Source organism: Cnephaeus nilssonii (assembly GCF_951640355.1).
Source record: "Cnephaeus nilssonii genome assembly, chromosome: 14".
Taxonomy (NCBI): Eukaryota; Metazoa; Chordata; class Mammalia; order Chiroptera; family Vespertilionidae; genus Cnephaeus; species Cnephaeus nilssonii.
The window spans coordinates 21981595-21999822 of NC_137085.1; the positions used below are offsets into that span (position 1 = coordinate 21981595).

General features: G+C 39.2%; 1 protein-coding gene across 10 annotated transcripts in view; it reads right to left on the reverse strand.

Annotated features, from left to right (window-relative positions):
- The window catches only part of FKTN (fukutin), a 40788-nt gene extending 24004 nt beyond the window's left edge, over positions 1-16784 (reverse strand). For 4 of the 10 annotated variants that reach the window (XR_013814481.1, XR_013814482.1, XM_079789965.1 and 1 more), the window contains exons 1-5: positions 15487-16669; positions 13130-13249; positions 10401-10598; positions 7286-7345; positions 3420-3623 (exon numbers count right to left, since the gene is read on the reverse strand). Coding sequence is in view for 8 of the 10 variants with exons in the window: in XM_079789965.1 (XP_079646091.1) it covers positions 3420-3623; positions 7286-7345; positions 10401-10505 (369 nt within the window). In the remaining 2 variants the exon portion in view is untranslated. The other 6 variants (XM_079789962.1, XM_079789960.1, XM_079789963.1 and 3 more) reach the window with 6 other exon arrangements.
- Between the last annotated feature and the right edge of the window lie 1444 nt (positions 16785-18228).

The following is an 18228-nucleotide window of genomic DNA, read 5'->3' on the forward strand; positions in this document are numbered from 1 at the left end:
AGACCAAGACATACTATAAAACAAAGTGCATTTTCCAACATCATTAGTTACTAGAGGCTTGATGCACGGATTTGTGCACCGGTGGGGTCCCTCAGCCTGGACTGTGCCCTCTTGCAATCCAGGACCCCTCGGGGGATGTCAGAGAGCCAGTTTTGGCCCGATCCCCACAGGCCAGGCCGAGGGACCCCACTGGTGCACGAATCCATGCACTGGGCCTCTAGCATGCATACAAGATCTTTGGTTAATCTCTTCCTGCCCCCTTCCCTCTGAGATTCATCAATCTGTTCCATGCCTGTGCGTTGAGAGTCTGCCCCCTGGTGGTCAGTATGCGTCATAGCTACCGGTAGAATGGTTGCTTAGGCTTTTATATATATAGACTAGAGGCCTGGTGCCTGTGCACCGGTGGGGTCCCTTGGCTTGGCCTGTGGGGATTGGGCCACAACTGGCTCTCCTACATGCCCTGAAGGGTCCTGGATTGCAAGAGGGCGCAGGCCAGGCCGAGGTACACCACCAGTGCACAATCAGGGCCAGGGAGGGACCACAGGAGGGCTTCAGGATGTGTCCAGCTCATCTTGCCCAGTCCCAATCGGGGCCATCTTGCCCAGTCCCGATCAGGGCCGGCCAGCTAGGGAGCGACTGTGGGAGGTTGGTCGGCTGGGGAGGGACCGCGGGAGGGCTCCAGGGTGTGTCTGGCCCATCTCGCCCAGTCCTGATCAGGCCCAAGAAGGGATCATGGGAGGGCTACAGGGCGTGTCCGGCCTGTCTCACCCAGGCCCGATTGGCCAGACCCCAACAGCAAGCTAACCTACTGGTCAGAGTGTCTGCCCACTGGTGGTCAGTGTGCGTCATAGCGACTGGTAGAATGGTTGGACACTTAGCATATTAGGTTTTTATTATATATGATAACATAAATCTTACAAGACAAGACTAATATAGATGGTAGATTTTTAGTCCTAATCTCAACAACCAGTGCTATAGATCATTAAACAGTGTTAATGATGAAGAACACCTTACATTTGAATAGGATTTATAATATTCAAGGAACTTTTATAAACATTATTGCATTTATTTATGACATCTATCCTCTAAAGTAAGTAGCAGAGGTATTATAAAGAAGCAGACTCACAGAACTCTGAAAAACACACACACACACACAACAAAATTAATAATACAGCATTTATGTATTATCCAACCAAATCCAAGGTTCGTTCACTCTGCAACACTACCTTGCTAGTCTATATTTATACAATGTGTACAAAGCTCATTCACAATCATTGTCTCATCTGAAGCCCACAAAACGATGTGAGGTCAGCAAGGAAGATGTTTTGCCTCCTCTACAGTTAAGGAAAAACAGCTCCAAATGATAATACCAGACATTAAAGTTATTAAATGGTGGAGCTGTGTCAGGAAGTTTACATGTTTCAAGAGGACTTTATTTACATCACTTATCACCTTTGAACATTGTCATTTGGATTAGATGTATCCTCATCTATACCCTTATAACACACAAACCTCTATCTTAGTACTAACTATAGTTTTCAAAACTATTTGTTTAAACTTCATTAACAGACCAAGTTCCCCAACCATAGCAATCAACAGAGTGGCTTGTACCCAGCAGGTGCTCAATAAATATTTGTTGTTATTTATATTATTAAATGAGAGAAAGTGATAATTTTAGTAGAATGCTAACTAGTACCGTAACAATTGTCTTCTCCTTTCTAGATATAGAGCTAATTTGTGTTCTGGACAAAGGAATGTGGATGGAAGTATCACACACCACTTCCAGGCCTGCTTTACAATATCCCATAAGTTCTTCCATGCGTTCCCTGTTCCAACTGCATGTAGGAAAGCAAAGAACTCCAAGGTGGAAAAGCCACACAAAGGAAACAGCATGGACCTCTAAGTCACTGCTCAGAGGAAAGTTGTCCAGGAATTTCCCTGACCAAGAATAACTCATAACCTAAATATGTAATATTGAAAAACAGAAGCATAAACATTTCATTTACAAATGAGACGGTAAAGTAGGCAGGTGAAAGTGGCTGGTTCTATGAATGCGAATAAGGGCTGAGGAGAGAAGAGGCAGATACCACTCTTTTCCATCATGAGCTTCCCATTACTACCTGATTTTTTTTAAACTTAGCTCTAGCATAATTGTGATTAAAAACTAAAAATTACATTTAAGATAATATGTCCTAAATTTTCTATAAGTTTAAATATTTTCAAAATATAGAGTTGAGAGGAAAGAAAAAACAAGAACTGTAAGCTGGAAATAAGTCAAAGTTCATTCCCTCGAGGCCCTGGGTAAGAGTGTGGGCTTCTCCTGCTTTCCTGGACCACATCGCCACCCTGGAGGGTCGCCCACCTGTTTCAGGTCACACAACGGAACAGATCCCACTGCACAATTAGTGCACATGCTGCCACGGGTGGCTGACTAACTAGTTGAGTTCATTTAATCTGATGCTAATTTTTGCATTCTTACTTGAACTCCTCAGAATGAAAATTAGTAAAGTTGGGAAGTTAGAGCATTAGAGGTATTCAAAATAAAGGAGTAAGCAAAATCTTGGCATGTTTAATATATTTTTTCTTTTTACTATGTGACTTTACATGTAAGTTTGAATTTCTGGACACATCTAAGAAGCACCCCACTTGAGTATCAAACAAGTACTGTGCATTTACAAAGTGGAAAGAATGATGCTATAGGTTAGGGATACTACCTTCACGTACACCTTGTGTGGCAGATACTAACAACTCATCACCAAATCCCTTCCTACTTGCCTGCCTACACCAATGGGAAGGCTGAAAACCTGGCTTTTTAGCCTCCTTCACAACAAGGAGACATATGAATATAGTTCTGGGCCGTGAGCCATAAATAGTTCACCAGAAGCTTCTGAGAAAATTTTTACTTCTAAAGATGGACAGTATCACCATCCCTTCCTGAATACCTTGAACATGAACCTGGTGCCTGGGAGGTAGGACAGCTATCCTGTGAAGGTGAGAGAAATGAAGAATGAACTTCAGTGATGCAAGGCCTGATGCCAGTGGCCACCAACAGCCACCAACCTTTATACAAGAAAAATAAATTCCCTATTCACTTAAGCTATTATTTTTTATTTCAATTACAGTTGATATTCAGTATTATATTAGTTTCAGGTGGCCAGCATAGCGGTTAGACATTTATGTAACTTACAAAGTGATCCCCTGTTAAGTCTATACCCCCCTGACACCACACATAGTTATTAAAATATTATTGACTATATTTCTATGCTTAAACTGTTATTCTCTTGTTACTTACAGTTGGAAATATTCCTAATACAATTTACAAAAAGCTTTAAAAATTTGTTAAATGTTTTACATTTTAAACTGGTATTATCATACTATTTTGTAAAGACATTCCATTATCTGAAAGCAAATCATCTTACCTCGTTCTTCCACAGGTGATACTGTAGAGCAAAGGCAGTAAAGTCTCTTGGAACACAGAAAAAGTTGCATTCTGAAGTGGAGCCATGAGAAGTATTTTTTACTTGTTCCAAGTTTTTATTAATCAATTCCAGAATCAAAGGATCAATAAGAAACACGGGTACATTTTGGCTCGATGTTAGCATAATAAACTTTTTAACTGCACGCTGTTTGAGAGGAAAAGAATCTCCTTAATTCTACTAAACCAATACAATTATCTTATTAAATTGTATTCATTGGTTTTATAAGTATATATAGAATGTCTACTCAGTAGATACCATCCTTACTCTTATATTAAAATAATAATAATACACAGTTTCTATAGTCTATTAAGGAAGATGAACAAATGTTTATAAAGCAAAATAAAATATACACAATATTTTATAAGGTACAGAACAGTAAGCTACTAATTAATTGTACAACAAAAGGATAAGAAAATATTTATAGAGAAAGTGGTATCAGAGATGAAACTTCAAGCTTACACATTTTTCTCTTGGTATTATTAGCTAAATCTTTTCAAGCAAAAGTGGAAGATAAGATAACAGATCTGTCAACTTTTAAAAATCAGTCATGTCAACCTTTTAAAAACCAAAAATCAATTGTAGGTGCATACTGCTTAATAATCTTTCTAAACAAAGACCTCAATTAAAATATATTGCCAGCTTGACCATCCCATATACAATTCAACTCTCTAATTATTCTGCAATATTGGTAGACATTTTTGTGCTGGGCAGTAAGCAGAGTCCTTAACTGAAAAAATAAATTTTAAAATTAGAACAGAAACAGACTAAATCACACTGAGTACCTAAGAGTAGCAAACAGTAGCAAATAGTAAATAAGAGTAAATAATACCTAAGAGTAGCAAAAATAAATAGAATAAAGGGTGTACATTATTGCTTAAAAGCTTACTTCAATGAAAGCAATTATGATCTCAAAGATATGTATGCCCTTCAAAAGAGAAAGAAAATTATAGACCGCCAGCCTTCATGAACATAGATACGAAAATACTTAACAAGATACTGAAAATCAATTCCAGTCGTTTTTTTTAAAAAGACCAAAAAAAAAAAAAAAAAGTAAATATCATGACCAAGTAGAATTTATCCCAGGAAAAAAAGACAGCATTTGAAAATCAATCAATGAAACTCATCAACAGAATAAAGGGAGAAAAATCTATAAGAATTTCAATACAGAAAAAGTATTTGACAAAACTCAATACCTATTAACAATTAAGAACTCTCAGCAAACCAAGAATAGAACACTTCCTTAATTTGATAAAAGGTATGAACCAAAAATCTATTATTGAGTTGTAGAAGTTCTTTATTTATCATTGATACTAGTTTTTTGTCCGATATGTTTTGCAAATATTTTCTAGTTTTTGGCACATCTATTCATTTTCTTAATGCTGTCTTTTGATAAGAAGTTTTAAATGCTGATAGTTTGATTGATTTTTTTTTCTTTTTGGTTCTTGCTTTTTGTGCTTTACACTAGGAGAATAAAAGAGAAAAAATGGTTTTGAAAGAAAGATGATAAGATGACAGACACTAGTACAAATAAAGTGCTTAATAAATGTTTGTTGAATGAATCTCTTTCAGCCTGGTGTTAAATACAAACACGATGAACACATATATGGCTTCATTATGATTATTAATATAAATGTAGATTAGAGCAGGCTCAAAGAGAGATTCACCTTCAAAATCTGCCTTCCAGGTTGCTATCAATGAAATCACCAATGCTCCTTGAAAACAGATGTCCAATTGACTCTAAATCCAATTAATTCTAAATCAACATGACTATTATCATCTGGCCTTCAGTATTCATTTTGTTTAAAAGAAAGAAAACTGTCTTGTTGAAAACAGGACACTAGGATAGCCTGCCTACTCATCTGCCAGTGTATACAATTTTATCAGAACCTGAAGGGCTTGGTGGGACTTGTTCTTAGTGAAAGGCTAGGTCCTAATAATCATCATTTTCTTTTCTAAGTGCTCTTAAGGTATCTGTTTAATAATTCATTCTAGAATTTTATCAGGGCTCAGTATTATACTTATTGATTAGATTTCACCTTTCATTCCTTCTAAAATATTAGAATAAAATTATTCCAGTACTTCTTTCCCTGTGATTTTGCAACTATTATAAAGAGTGATTTTTAGTACTGTGAGCTACTCTCTAGGTTTTTGTTCATGTACCTTGAAGTAAACCCTTTTTAAAAAAAATCCATTATTTTCTTCCACCTCAAGAATCATTCCCTGAATGAAATGGATGGGCCTGCCCTACTTTTTTCTGTTATGTTAAGCTTTAAATGATCTGCAAATCCCATTAAAAAATATATCAGTGAATCTGCACCCCTGCTGACTGCTTTATATACCAAAGGTTTTGGAAATGTTGTTGGTTAATCCGGACAGAGTAAAAGGGTCTATTTCACTGATGATATTTCAGCTTTAAAACATTTTCTGAACATGCTCTTTCAATTTACATATGAGGACTCTTAATAAATGGCAAACCTGAAAAGTATATATTACCATAAGTATCATCATATTTTAGAATGTTAAAATTTATGATAGAGAACCCCCATTATCTTCAGATGGGTGTATTTATCAGCTGTTAAATACAGAATTTTAAATTTCAACAAATTATTTCACTCACAGGACAATAAATCTGGTCCAAGTATTATATATGTGTTTTTCTCAAGGGTGGGATGAGGTAGAGTAGGGCTAGACGGAATGCACAAAATGCCCCTTTTTATTTCCTCTGCCGGAATCTTTATAACTGTGACCGGGGAGTATGCACTCCAAGTGCACCATCCTTCCCTTTCCCTCAGACTATCCTAAGTACTCAGAGCACAACATCTGCTATGCTCAATAAACTAAAAGTTCACATGGAAATATCTACCTATGGTGTCCCGTGGGTACTACACTTATCCAGGGGGTCACTTTGTAAGTTATATCACTATCCAACCACTAGGCTGTACACATGAAACTAATATAATATTGAATGTCAACTGTAATTGAAATACTGTTTTTAATGTTTTAAAGTTCACACTGATACTTCTAGACTTGATAGTTGAGGAACCTAATAAAAGATTATTTACCCTTGAAACAGTTCAAATCCAATTGGTGCCACCAATGACCTAAAGTTATCACTAATACTTTATTGCTGCTGGTGACTTGAAAGCCTACTTCTAAGCTACAGCTTTTCATGTTTCTGGTTAAACAGAAGCCAATGACTGAGAAATATCTGGTCATATCCAAAATGTACACTAACAGGATAAATTTAATTTTGTATTAGTAATCTAGCATTGTTTTTCATTCTAAGTATAGCAAAAAGGAAAAAAAAAGGTAAGCAACTATGTTTTATAAAGGTGTAGGCTCTGAAATTAATAAACCAAAACAGTGATATATTGTAATTTTGCTAGTTTCCCTTATTTTATAAAAGAAACATGTTGAATAGGTTTTTATTCCTAATCATTATTTTATAGTCCAATTCTTAATAACATATTTATTCATTTGGGGAAGCACTATAGCTCAGTAAATGAGAGTTTGGGAGGCAAGCAGAATGTGGACTCAGTCACTTACTAACAACCTAACCTGACTCTCTCTAAGTGAACTAAGGATAACAATGTACTGACTTGGTAGCGTTTCCATGAGGACTAAATGAGATACTGCATATAAAGCACTTGGCACAGGGCCTGCCCCTTCCCCTTGACCACCTACCCCCACTCCTCACCAAGGTAGCTATTATCACTGTCATCATTCAACAAATACTAATTAAATATATAAACAAATAAACTAAAATGAACATTGTAGTTGAGGAATTTCTTGCTTATTGTACATACCCACTGTATGCTATCAAATCCAATTCGGCTTCCTTTGGATTTTGATAAACCAGCTCCATTCTAGGAAGATAACAAAAGGACATTTTAGTAAATTCCGTAACCAGCAAGCAACATTACATTTCGGGGAGGCATGAGAGTCAAACTGCATAACAAGTTCATAATCTGTAATAATAAAAGCGTAATATGCTAATTAGACCGGAGGACCTTCCAGACGAAGACGGGGCCGCGAGGGAAGCTCCGGATGCTCAGGTCCCGGGTGCCTGCTGGCGGCTGGAGGGAAGGCTGGGTCCCGGGTGCCACAGGGAAGCTGGTGCCGGCAGCCAGGGGAAGGAAGGCCTACTCTTGCACGAATTTCGTGCATCAGGCCTCTGTCATTAATAAGCATTCAGCAAATACCTATTTTCATAGAGTTATGAGCTAAGAATTCTACAATTATACATCTATCCAAGATAGAAAACAATGACAGATTGCAATAAGCTAATTAAGTTGTTAAACAATAAAATATACATGGCCAACATCTCCAAACTAATTAATTTCCATCAATAAATAGCAAACTCTTTGCTATTCTAAATCTCTTTTGGGGGATTAGGGTTTTTCCATTTAGCTCCATATCCCTAACTTCAGCTTATCTCCACACAATGAGTTAGTGTTAGGACACCTTGGCAAAATGGCAAAGAAGTATAATAATATTTATTGAGCAGCTCCTAAGTGTACTGTGTTTGACACTTCCATACATGAATTATGTATTCTCATCTATCCCATGTAACAATCCTGCACAGTAGGCATTGTTTCTTTTTCACAGACAGCTCCAGTGCCCACACTTTTCCTAACATACATCATAATTTCAAATGTTGAGGTTGTTTTATTTTTATTTAATATATTTTTATTTATTTCAGAGAGGAAGGGAGAGAGATAGAGAGAGAGAGAGAGAGAGAGAGAGAGAGAGAGAGAGAGAGAGAGAGAAACATCGATGAGAGAGAATCATTGATTGGCTGCCTCCTGTACGCCCCCTACTGGGGGTGGAGCCAACAACCCGGGCATGTGCCCTAACCAGAAATCAAACTGTGACCTCCTGGTTCATAGGTAGATGCTCAACCACTGAGCCAAGCTGGCTGGGCAAATGTTGAGGTTTAAAAAAAAATGTTTTTAAAAATACTCAGGCCTAAAAAATCAGTTTTCATCAGATAAGCCCCAAAATACTTTGAAAGTAACAGGAAAAAGCATGTCTGATGTCTAGAGACAAGAGGGAAAATGTTTCAAGCTCAAAGAAGATCCAAGAGGTTTCTTTTTAAAAAATATATATTTTATTGATTTTTCACAGAGAGGAAGGGAGAGGGATAGAGAGCCAGAAACATCGATGAAAGAGAAACATCGACCAGCTGCCTCCTGCACACCCCCTAATGGGGATGTGCCCGCAACCAGGGTACATGCCCTTGACTGGAATCGAACCCAGGACCCTTCAGTCCACAGGCCGACGCTCTATCCACTGAGCCAAACTGGTTAGGGCCCAAGAGGTTTCTTATGCCTTGAATGTGTTCTTTCTCTACAAGGTATAAAAGGGAGGATATTGAAGAACAATTAGAATAGTCTCACCCTAAAAATGAAATGTGCTCCAAGTTCCTAAAAAGGAGATTCATCTCACCTTAAACCACAAACTAACTCAAGGGCAGGGAGGAAATCCAATTCATCTTTGCATTGCCATGTCTATCATGGTGCCTGGTAATTAGTAAATGCTCAATAAAAGTTTGTTAAATTGAGGGAAGGAGGGAAGAAAGGAAGGAGGGATATACTGAGTAATTAAAGTAGGGTCAGAACTGGTCTCTCCTCACAAGCTCAGCAATTTAGACAATAACATTTTAATAGCAAGGGATATTTGAGAAAACAACAACAACAAAGAGGTAGCTCTGTAATTCCCATCAGTATAAAAACAGGGTATTATCCCCCCTTTCTTAAAACAATTTTTTAAAAACCCTCTTGACTTCTCTTTTCCCAACCAACAATTTTCTGTCCCTCTTCATAACAAAACTCCGAATGGCTGTGTGTTTTCATTGCCTCTAATTGCTCTCCTTCCACCAATTCACTTGAGCTTAAATTCACTCTGGACTTGTCTTATTTGATCTATCAAGAATTGCTGTTCACTCTGCCTCTCTTGAACATTGCATTAAGGTGGCCCTCAGGATCCCCATACGTCTGGTCCCCCTGCTATTTCTCTCTGGCTACTCCTTCTGAGCCTCATTTCCTGTTCTTACCACCTTCCTGACATGATGGAGGCTCCCAAAGCTCAGACCATGGGACTCTGCTCTCTCATTCACTCTACGTTCACTTCCTGGGTAACCCGTCTACTCCTATGGCTTCAACTACCATCTCGCAATTAATATTCCCAACCATACCAGTCCTTTGAAATCCAAACTTATATACCCATTGTCTAGTCACCGTCTTCATTTGGATGTCAAATAGGCATCTCAAGCTTTACATGTGCAAGAAAAAAAAAAAAAAAACACCCTCCCAATCGTTACTATTCCTCAGTTTCTCCTAGTCTTTCCCATCTCAGTAAACAACTTCTCCCTTTCAATTACGTAGACCAAAAATACTATAGTTCACTGATATTTTCTGCCTTTCATACCCTACACCTAGCCCACCAACAAGTTCTGATAGCTCTTCTTTCCACTTCTCCACCACTAATACCCTAGTCCAAGCCATCAGCACTTCATGTAAATTACTAGAATCACCCTCTAACTGCTCTGTGTTTCGGGTCCTGCTCCTACAATCTATTTTCAACAGAGATGTTCTACCAAACTTATTTACCATTGAATTGTTTTCCATGAGAGGCAATCTGTTTAGAAGAATAAGAATTCTTATATAACTACATCAGAAAACTCCAATAGATTAAACATCACTGCAGCCTGGCACCTTTGACGTTTAGTGTGTTGTTAGAATAACATTTAACTGCAATTTTGAGTTGCTTGCTACACCCACAAAGATGAAAATTGCAGTAAGAAATATTTCTGCAAACATTTGAAAAACTGTGATTAATTTATGTACTGCACAAGGGAAGTATTTAGGAAAACATACAGCTAGAATGAAGCCTAATGATGAGAAAAGAGAAAAAAATTACCTTTGCTGATAAATAGTGCTTGTAGTAGTACAACTGAAACAACAGAAATGCAGAACTTGTCAAAGTTAAAAGCGCCAAAATCACGTTCTTATTGATTCTATTCATCAGTCTTCGATGCTCACTTGGTTGTCTTTTGAAAGTGGTTTCATCTTTTTGGATGAGAAGATAATCTTGTTTTTCATGAACAAAAAGATATTTCTAAAGAGGAGATAAAAATCTGTTTTTAATTTTTCACTTCTAATAACCAACTGAAGAAAAAATTATCTAAAGCTCTATTGAACAGTCTTTGACTTGGTAATTTCCTATCCTGAAGAAATAATCAGTTCTGAGATAAAACATGAAAGAACAAAAGTGTTTATCATGATATTCTTTACAACTGCAAATAACAAAAACCATAAACAAGATATGTATAAAAACTGACCAACAGAGATTAGGGGCTTCTCCCCCAGAGTTTCTGATTCAGTAGATCTGGTGTGGGACCTCTGAATTTACATTTCTGACAAGTTCTAGATGCTACTGCTGCTGCTGACCATGCTAAGAACCACTTCCATAGGTAGAAGAAATCAAGGAAGTTTTGGTCAAGGAACGTCATCTGTGGAATAGTTCTTTGTTGCTTTTTGTGATCTAGGTAGGATGTAATCAGTTTTTACAAATATCCCATGTATGTTTTCATTTTTTGCAAGTGTAAAGGCTATGAGAAAAATTTTTCTTTCATCTTTAGACCCATCTGATTATTTCTTTAGGATAAGAAATTTAATATCCTTCTACTTCTTACCTCTTCTCCACTGTTTGATTTTGGTTAAATATATTTAGTTCTTCAAGGCTTTATCTTTATTCCTTTAAATATACTAACACCTCTATTACTTGATATATAAACTTTATGGTTTTTGTTCTCTAGCTAAAAATAAGAGAAAACAGCAAATTTATACTACCTTCTACCTTCTCTTTCAATCCTGACTTTTATTAGTTATTTTTACCTTGTTACAGTTCTATTATATTCTACTAGGGGCCTGGTGCACGAAATTCGTGCACAGGGGTTGGGTCCCTCAGCCTGACCTGCACCCTCTCCAATCTGGGAGCCCACAGGAGAGCCCTCTCAATCCTGGAGTTTCTGTCTGTCATTGCAATCATATGAGCAAATTGTCTGAGACCCCAACCCAGTTTGGTTTGGTGCTCACAGAATAATAGAGGTCCTTTTTTTTTTCTTTGCTCCATTGGTGGAGACTTCCTAGAAGTTGCAGGATATCTTCCCTTTAATTTTTCCTCGACACTCTGACTTTACTTATGTCTCTCACCTTTGCTTTCCCTCCATCCCCCACCCACAACAGTAACTTGCTCCAGGCTCACTTTGCTCTAGTGTCTAGGAGATCCCGCAATGCGTCTGCCACCAGAACTAAGATTCCCAGCATTCCTGGTGCTCCCCACACTCTTGGTTTCTGCTTCTGGTCCAGGGGCTGCAGAAACCAAAAGGACTTGGAACTCCAGCCGCCCCCAGGATGGGCTGACAGGACCAGACACTCAAGTGGCATCTCCGGGACCCCAGCTGCTTGGCGTCGGCATGCGCGCGCTGGCCACAGACCATCTTTGTTGGGTTAATTTGCATACTCATTCCTGATTGGGTGTGGGTATCGCAGAGGGATGGTCAATTTACATATTTGTCTATTAGTATAGATAATTATAATCACCGTTATTTTGGCCTTATTATTAGTTACTATGTTCCCTGCCATTCCTTTTGCTGTATGATCTCTGTTCATTTACTGGATGGCTGATATTCATCTTCTCACAGTTCATCAAAAAGAACTTATGGGTATTATTTACCCTGAGTTCTTGCATTGTTCAAAAACAATTGTCTATTGACAGTTTGTTTTGAAGTTACACTGTCTTTCCCCTGATGACTTATAAGCTTTATACCATTCTCCTGGTATGTTAAATATTCCCGTTTTTAACATCTGATCCTTCCCCAGCACTCCCGTATATGTAAGTTAATCATTTTAATAGGATGAGCAAAAAATGCATTCCTTATCTTTGAAATTCCATTTTTAAAAAACTAATATGTAATGATGTTAATGACTGTTCTATTAGTTTTTCCTCACTGTGTGCCCTATAGTCTGTAGAATCAAGATTTCTTGTTTGTGCAGTTTTCTTAAGTTATTTTTGAATATTTTTCTGTTCCAATGTTTAATTCTCTGTTTCCAGAACTACAAGCAAGCACTTGTTTCATCTCCTTTCATTCCCATTTCACTTTGTTCAGCTTTCAAAAGCCTGTCATCATGTCCTTTACTGAGTTAATTCTTTTTGTTTCCAATGTGGCCTTTTATTTCTGATTTTCTTTTTCTTTCCTTTTTGCTATTTCCATTTCTTTTTTATATGTTTTTATTGATTTTTAGAGAGAGAGGAAAGAAAAGGGAAAGACAGAAATATCGATGAAAGAGAAATATCAACATCGATCGGCTGCCTGCTGCATGCCTCCTACTAGGGATGGAGCCAGCAACCCTGGCATGTGCCCTGAGAATCCTGGTGCATGGGTCAATGCTCAACCACTGAACCACACTGGCCAGGCTTTCATTTCCTTTCTTGAGCTCTACCATATTATAATTACCATATACTGTTTTCTTACTATTTCTTCCTAGCTCTTGGGCCAATTAATTTTGTGTCTTATTTTTAAAAAGTTGTTGTTTCATTAAATTTGTTAGGCCAATACAGTTTTTTAAGGGGCCATTGTCACTTACCTTTCTGTTTCTTTCCTCCTTTCTTCTTACAATATTTTTGTATAGACACTTTGCCCATTTCTTTAATTATTATTTATCTTTGAGTGATGTGAGCTCCTTCCTGATCAGTTATTTGCAAGACTGTGGAAGGAATAAACAAGCTGTGTTCCGATCCAGAGGACAGTCTCTCTGGAACACAAGAAAGCTCTTTATGACAGTGTTTTGTGCATGTTTATGTGTGAGAGAGATGGAGAGTACATGTGTGAGAATAACTACTGAAAAGGTGTTTAGCCATAACTTCTTGCCTCACCAAGAGAGCACTACCTTCAAAGACAGTGTATCTGTTTGCTTTCTCGTTTGCTCTTCCTTTCTTGCTGGTTCATGGTGCCAAACAATACAAGGAAGCTCCCACTGCCTTCCTATGCATCCTGACCCCACTGCAAACAGATCTCTCTCCTCGTTCTGCCAGCTCTATCTGAGACCTCTTTCTACCAACATCCTCTTTTAATTTCTTCCTGCTTTACATCTGACAACCATTTCTCAAATATTTTGATTTAGGGTGACAGGACTCCTAGTTTCATTCAAGCTGTGATCTTTATCTTTATTTACCTTGCTTTTTCAAAGTAATTTCAGATAGAAGAGGGCACAAATGACTTTACCAGTACTTTGCCATCTTAAATCAGAAGTATTGGTTTGGGATATTAAAACAAGCCAAATGAGCTTCCAAAGCTGAAGCCTATATAAAGCAAATACTCTAAAAAATTATATTAGGCCAATAAACCACTAAAGAGAAATTATATCAAAAGTGACATGAATAATCCACTAGATCTACAGATAATTCACATGTGGGGCAAAAGTAGGTTTACCACTGTGAGTACACAAAACTCAGAGTTTATTCTTGTACTAGAGGCCCTGTTATGAAATTCATGCATGGGTAGGTCCCTAGGCCTGGCCAGTGATCAGGGACGACAGGGACCTTCCCGCTGCCAGCCGGGGCCTTCCTTCATTCTGTGCTGTCCCCTGGTGGTCATCGCATGTCATAGTGAGCGATTGAACTCCCAGTCAAACTCCCGAGGGGACACTTTGCATATTAGCCTTTTATATATATAATTAGTTTTAATTACTGTATAATTTTCTACATGAACAACTGTAAACTCACTTTTGCCCTCCCCCCCTGTATATTAAGCAAAGATAACTGAATATATCATGATCATTTTTTATCTACTAAAACTTGGAAAACTAGCAATATAAAATAACATTGATGATGGTATTAAATTTTGTTGTCAGAGAAAATCTGCTAAAATAAAACAATAAACTCTGATAAAGGCAGCTCACAAGATAATATCCTTCATTTTCAAGATTTCAGCTCAGCTTCTTGTACGTGTATTAAATCATGCATCAATGTATACCAATTCCTAATGAAATCGAAAGTGGCATTCAGATTGTGCCAAAGCTCAGCCTCTTCTACACCTGAATTAATAACTGGGAAAGAAAGCATAAAAGGCCCATATAAACCACTACACAAACATAAAGTTCAAATTAATATCTTGTTCTCTCTTTGGACACATCTCTAATCTAAATTAATTCTTACATGAAATAAGCCTCCAAAACACATCATCACTTAACTGCATTTTTATTATCAAGATGATATCCAATTAACTATACTTCATTATTCATTTTCTATAAATGCCAAGGCAATTCAATTGCAAAAAAAGGAATATTAACCTGTCAAAACATTCCGTTTTGCTAGCACTATCTCTACATTAGGAATGGAGTTACTACTTTAAAATGAATAATGTGATACTTAAAAAAATAATGTACTCAAAACTTTTTCACTGGACCTACAAATAAAGTTTGAATTCCATACAATGGCATCCAAGGGTACTCACAACCTGACTGAACACAGGCAAATTTTCTAGGCTTTTTCCCTCTTCACACTCTCCATGGTTTTGCCCAAGTATTCCTGGAATACATCCCACACTTTCCTGCCTTCTTGCTTTTTATTCCCTCTTGTCTGAAATGCTCCCATCCATTTCCATAAAACCGGTTCTACACCTCTTTTCTGAGCTCCTTTCAAATGACCCTTCTTTTGTGACATTTTCCATGCTCTTCCCAATCAGAAGTGACCCCTTCTAGCTGTAAACTCCTAGTTTTACCTTGCAGGGAATAAATATTTACTCTCTACAGTAATAGGCAAAGATGCCAAAGAAATGTTAAGCACTGCAGATAAAACGATAAATACCATACAGTTCCTGTCTTCTCAGAGTTTAGAGGTGAATGTAAGAATTTTCAAAGGAAGAATGGTTATGAGTTTAAGTATCTACAAGTTCTACAAGTTCTAGTGCAAATATGAGGTTAATATAAATATGGTATCTTACAGCGCAGAACTATTCTTAGATGATGTGGAAGCAGCCTGTAACTAGTGCATGAACTGAGATTTGGCAATGAAGAAGGAATGGACAGGTCGGTTTCCCAGCTGACCCTTGAATGGATTACAGGTGTCAGAGCTGTCGGATCCTCTCAGTGTTGGGGCCTGCGGGAGCTACAGCCCCACTGGTCACCTCCAAACAAAAACAAACACACCCTTTCTTAGCAATTTTACTATGTGTCAAGACATGAAAAAGGTTGTAAAAAGTAGAAAGAACCTGATGTCATCTAGGTTCTCTTCTTACATCTGAGAAAACGGATGCTCAACGAGAAATGACTTGCCTCATGTTACTTGAGAAACTGGTGATGGTGATGACCTGTAAACCCAGTTCTCCAGACCCCCAAGCAAAGCTCCCACAGTCACCTCTACACATCCGGGTCTTTCCCTCAGCCCCCGACTGATACCGCAAACAAAAGGGGGATGTCCGAGCCACGGGAAACTTCATTTATCATGGCTAGCAGTATCCACCCCGTTATTAAGCACATAAGGAGGGTGCTGCAGTAAAAACCCTCCAAATAAACTGGAAGTTGAACCCGGGGGAAAGCATCAGAAGAGAAAAGGGACAGTTGGTTCAATGACGCCCCCTCGGTACAGCCGCAGGAGCTCCGCAGCCCACGGAAGAACTCCCACCGCACAGGGCCTCGCGGTCCTTCCAGCTGAGACCCCGGCCTCGGCCACTCCCCTAAAATGCAGGGCTGCCCACCCGGCGGTTCCGCCCGGGCCTCCGCGCCGGTGCACACACGGGCCCCACCGCCGGCCGGGCTCCCCGAGTCCGCCCCCAGGTCCCCCGCAAATCCCTACAAGGCTTTCACGACCTGCTCCAACGCCACTCCCCAACCCGGGTCCTAAAAGGGTCTGGATCGCCCCCCAAAACGGAATCCGTCCCACTCCGAGGATTTTACTCGCTGACACGCCCAGGAGCGTGGGAAGGACCGCCCGAGTGGACGTCCACCGCGGGGTGCCCGGGGACTGACCCCGAGGAGCCCCCTCCCGGAGCGCGCTCACCCTGGGGCCCGCCCCGACCGCCGGGGGAGAGGAGGTGCCCACGGTGCTGGGGGACGCCCTGCGAGGACACCCGAGCCCCAGGCGACATCTGCCTGAAACACCTGCCCATCCCCGGCGACTCTGTAGAGCCTCCCATCCCTTACCTCACCGACGGCGGCGGCGGCAACTCTGCTTTACGGCACTCACGGCAACCGCTGCAAAAGAGGCCGTCAAGTGCGGAGCGGCAGCCGCTGGGCTGGTAGGTGCCGGAGACCTTCCCACCTTCCCCGCCCGGCCTCACCCCCGCCTCCGCGAGGATGGCTGAGCCCCGGCGACGTCCTGGCTAAAGCCCCTTTCTCTCTCGTCGCGATAACCACGGCAGTGCACCGAGGCGACCTGAGGTTTTAGGAAGTGGACCAAGAATTGGAGAGGCACCTGCCAAGCTGTTTGCCAGATAAAAAATACAGGATGCCAGTTAAATGTGAATTTCAGGTAAATATCGAACACTTATTCAGGATAACTCCCTGAATTCGGATTGGTACCGTCAGGTGAGATGGGTGGCGTGGGGAACAGCAGCTCCGTTTACGTTGCTCAGGAGGTTGAAGGGCACGCACGGCACCCGCGCTCCCGCGGACTGTTGGGCCGGGTTCGGTCTGGGAGTGGACACGCACACAGTTCCGGAACTGGCTCTTTACCTTCTAACAGTGTAATCCAAAAGACCAGGTGTCAATCAATTTTGACATGAATTTTGGAAACTATAAGGTATTAAATAGCTGTAATTTTGTAATTTCTACAAAAATTATCAGCTTATAGTAAAAACTGAAAATATTCCCCTCAAATATTTGTTTTCTAAACTGATTTTTTTAAGAGTATAAAATGAAAAATCTTTTTCTTATTTCCCAGGGTTATGACCTATAGCAGTTTGTTTTTCCTTCCAGAAAATTTGTGTACGTACAAGCTTATTCTGGAGATTTATTACTTAGAACTAGTTTTTCTATATTCTTAGAGCTTCTGGTTGGTAGGTTAATAAAAAATGTAACATCCAGAAGAAGGAAGTTATCACACATTAATGGGACAATCGGACACAGGTGTTAACTTTAGGGACCTAAAATGGGAAATTTCGAGCATCCAAATGAGTAACTGCTATTGACTGAAACACATCAAATATATAAAAGTTTTTGCTTCATAATGATTTCTCGAAACTGAAACTCATTAGTCATGATTGAAAGTTTCCAGGGCACCAACTCATTATCCTGAAACTTGATAAAGGAAAAAATAAGTATTTACCCTGCCTTTCTTGTATGAATTGCATTTCAGTGTAACCAAAATGCTAATGAAAACCACATCTAATAAATAATGATTGAACAAACACCAGTTTGTTACTCCAATGAAATAACACAAAGGACAACGCTCATTAATAGATGCTAAAATTAAGGTGAAATGTTGATTAAGAACTTTTTAATAGATGAATTAGGCTGCCACCACCTGAACCCACTGATCTTACCATTAAATCTGGGACAACCAGACAAAATGTAGGTCCTAATGTGATGCAATAGAAAATACACAACATCACCTGTAAAGGATTCTTGTCTAAAAATTGAATCTGCATTTAATAAAACTCTAGATTTAATGTCAGGTATAGAGAAGTGACCAGCATTTAACAAGGGGGGAAGGAACTACTACAAAATCAGAGATTTAAGAGACATAT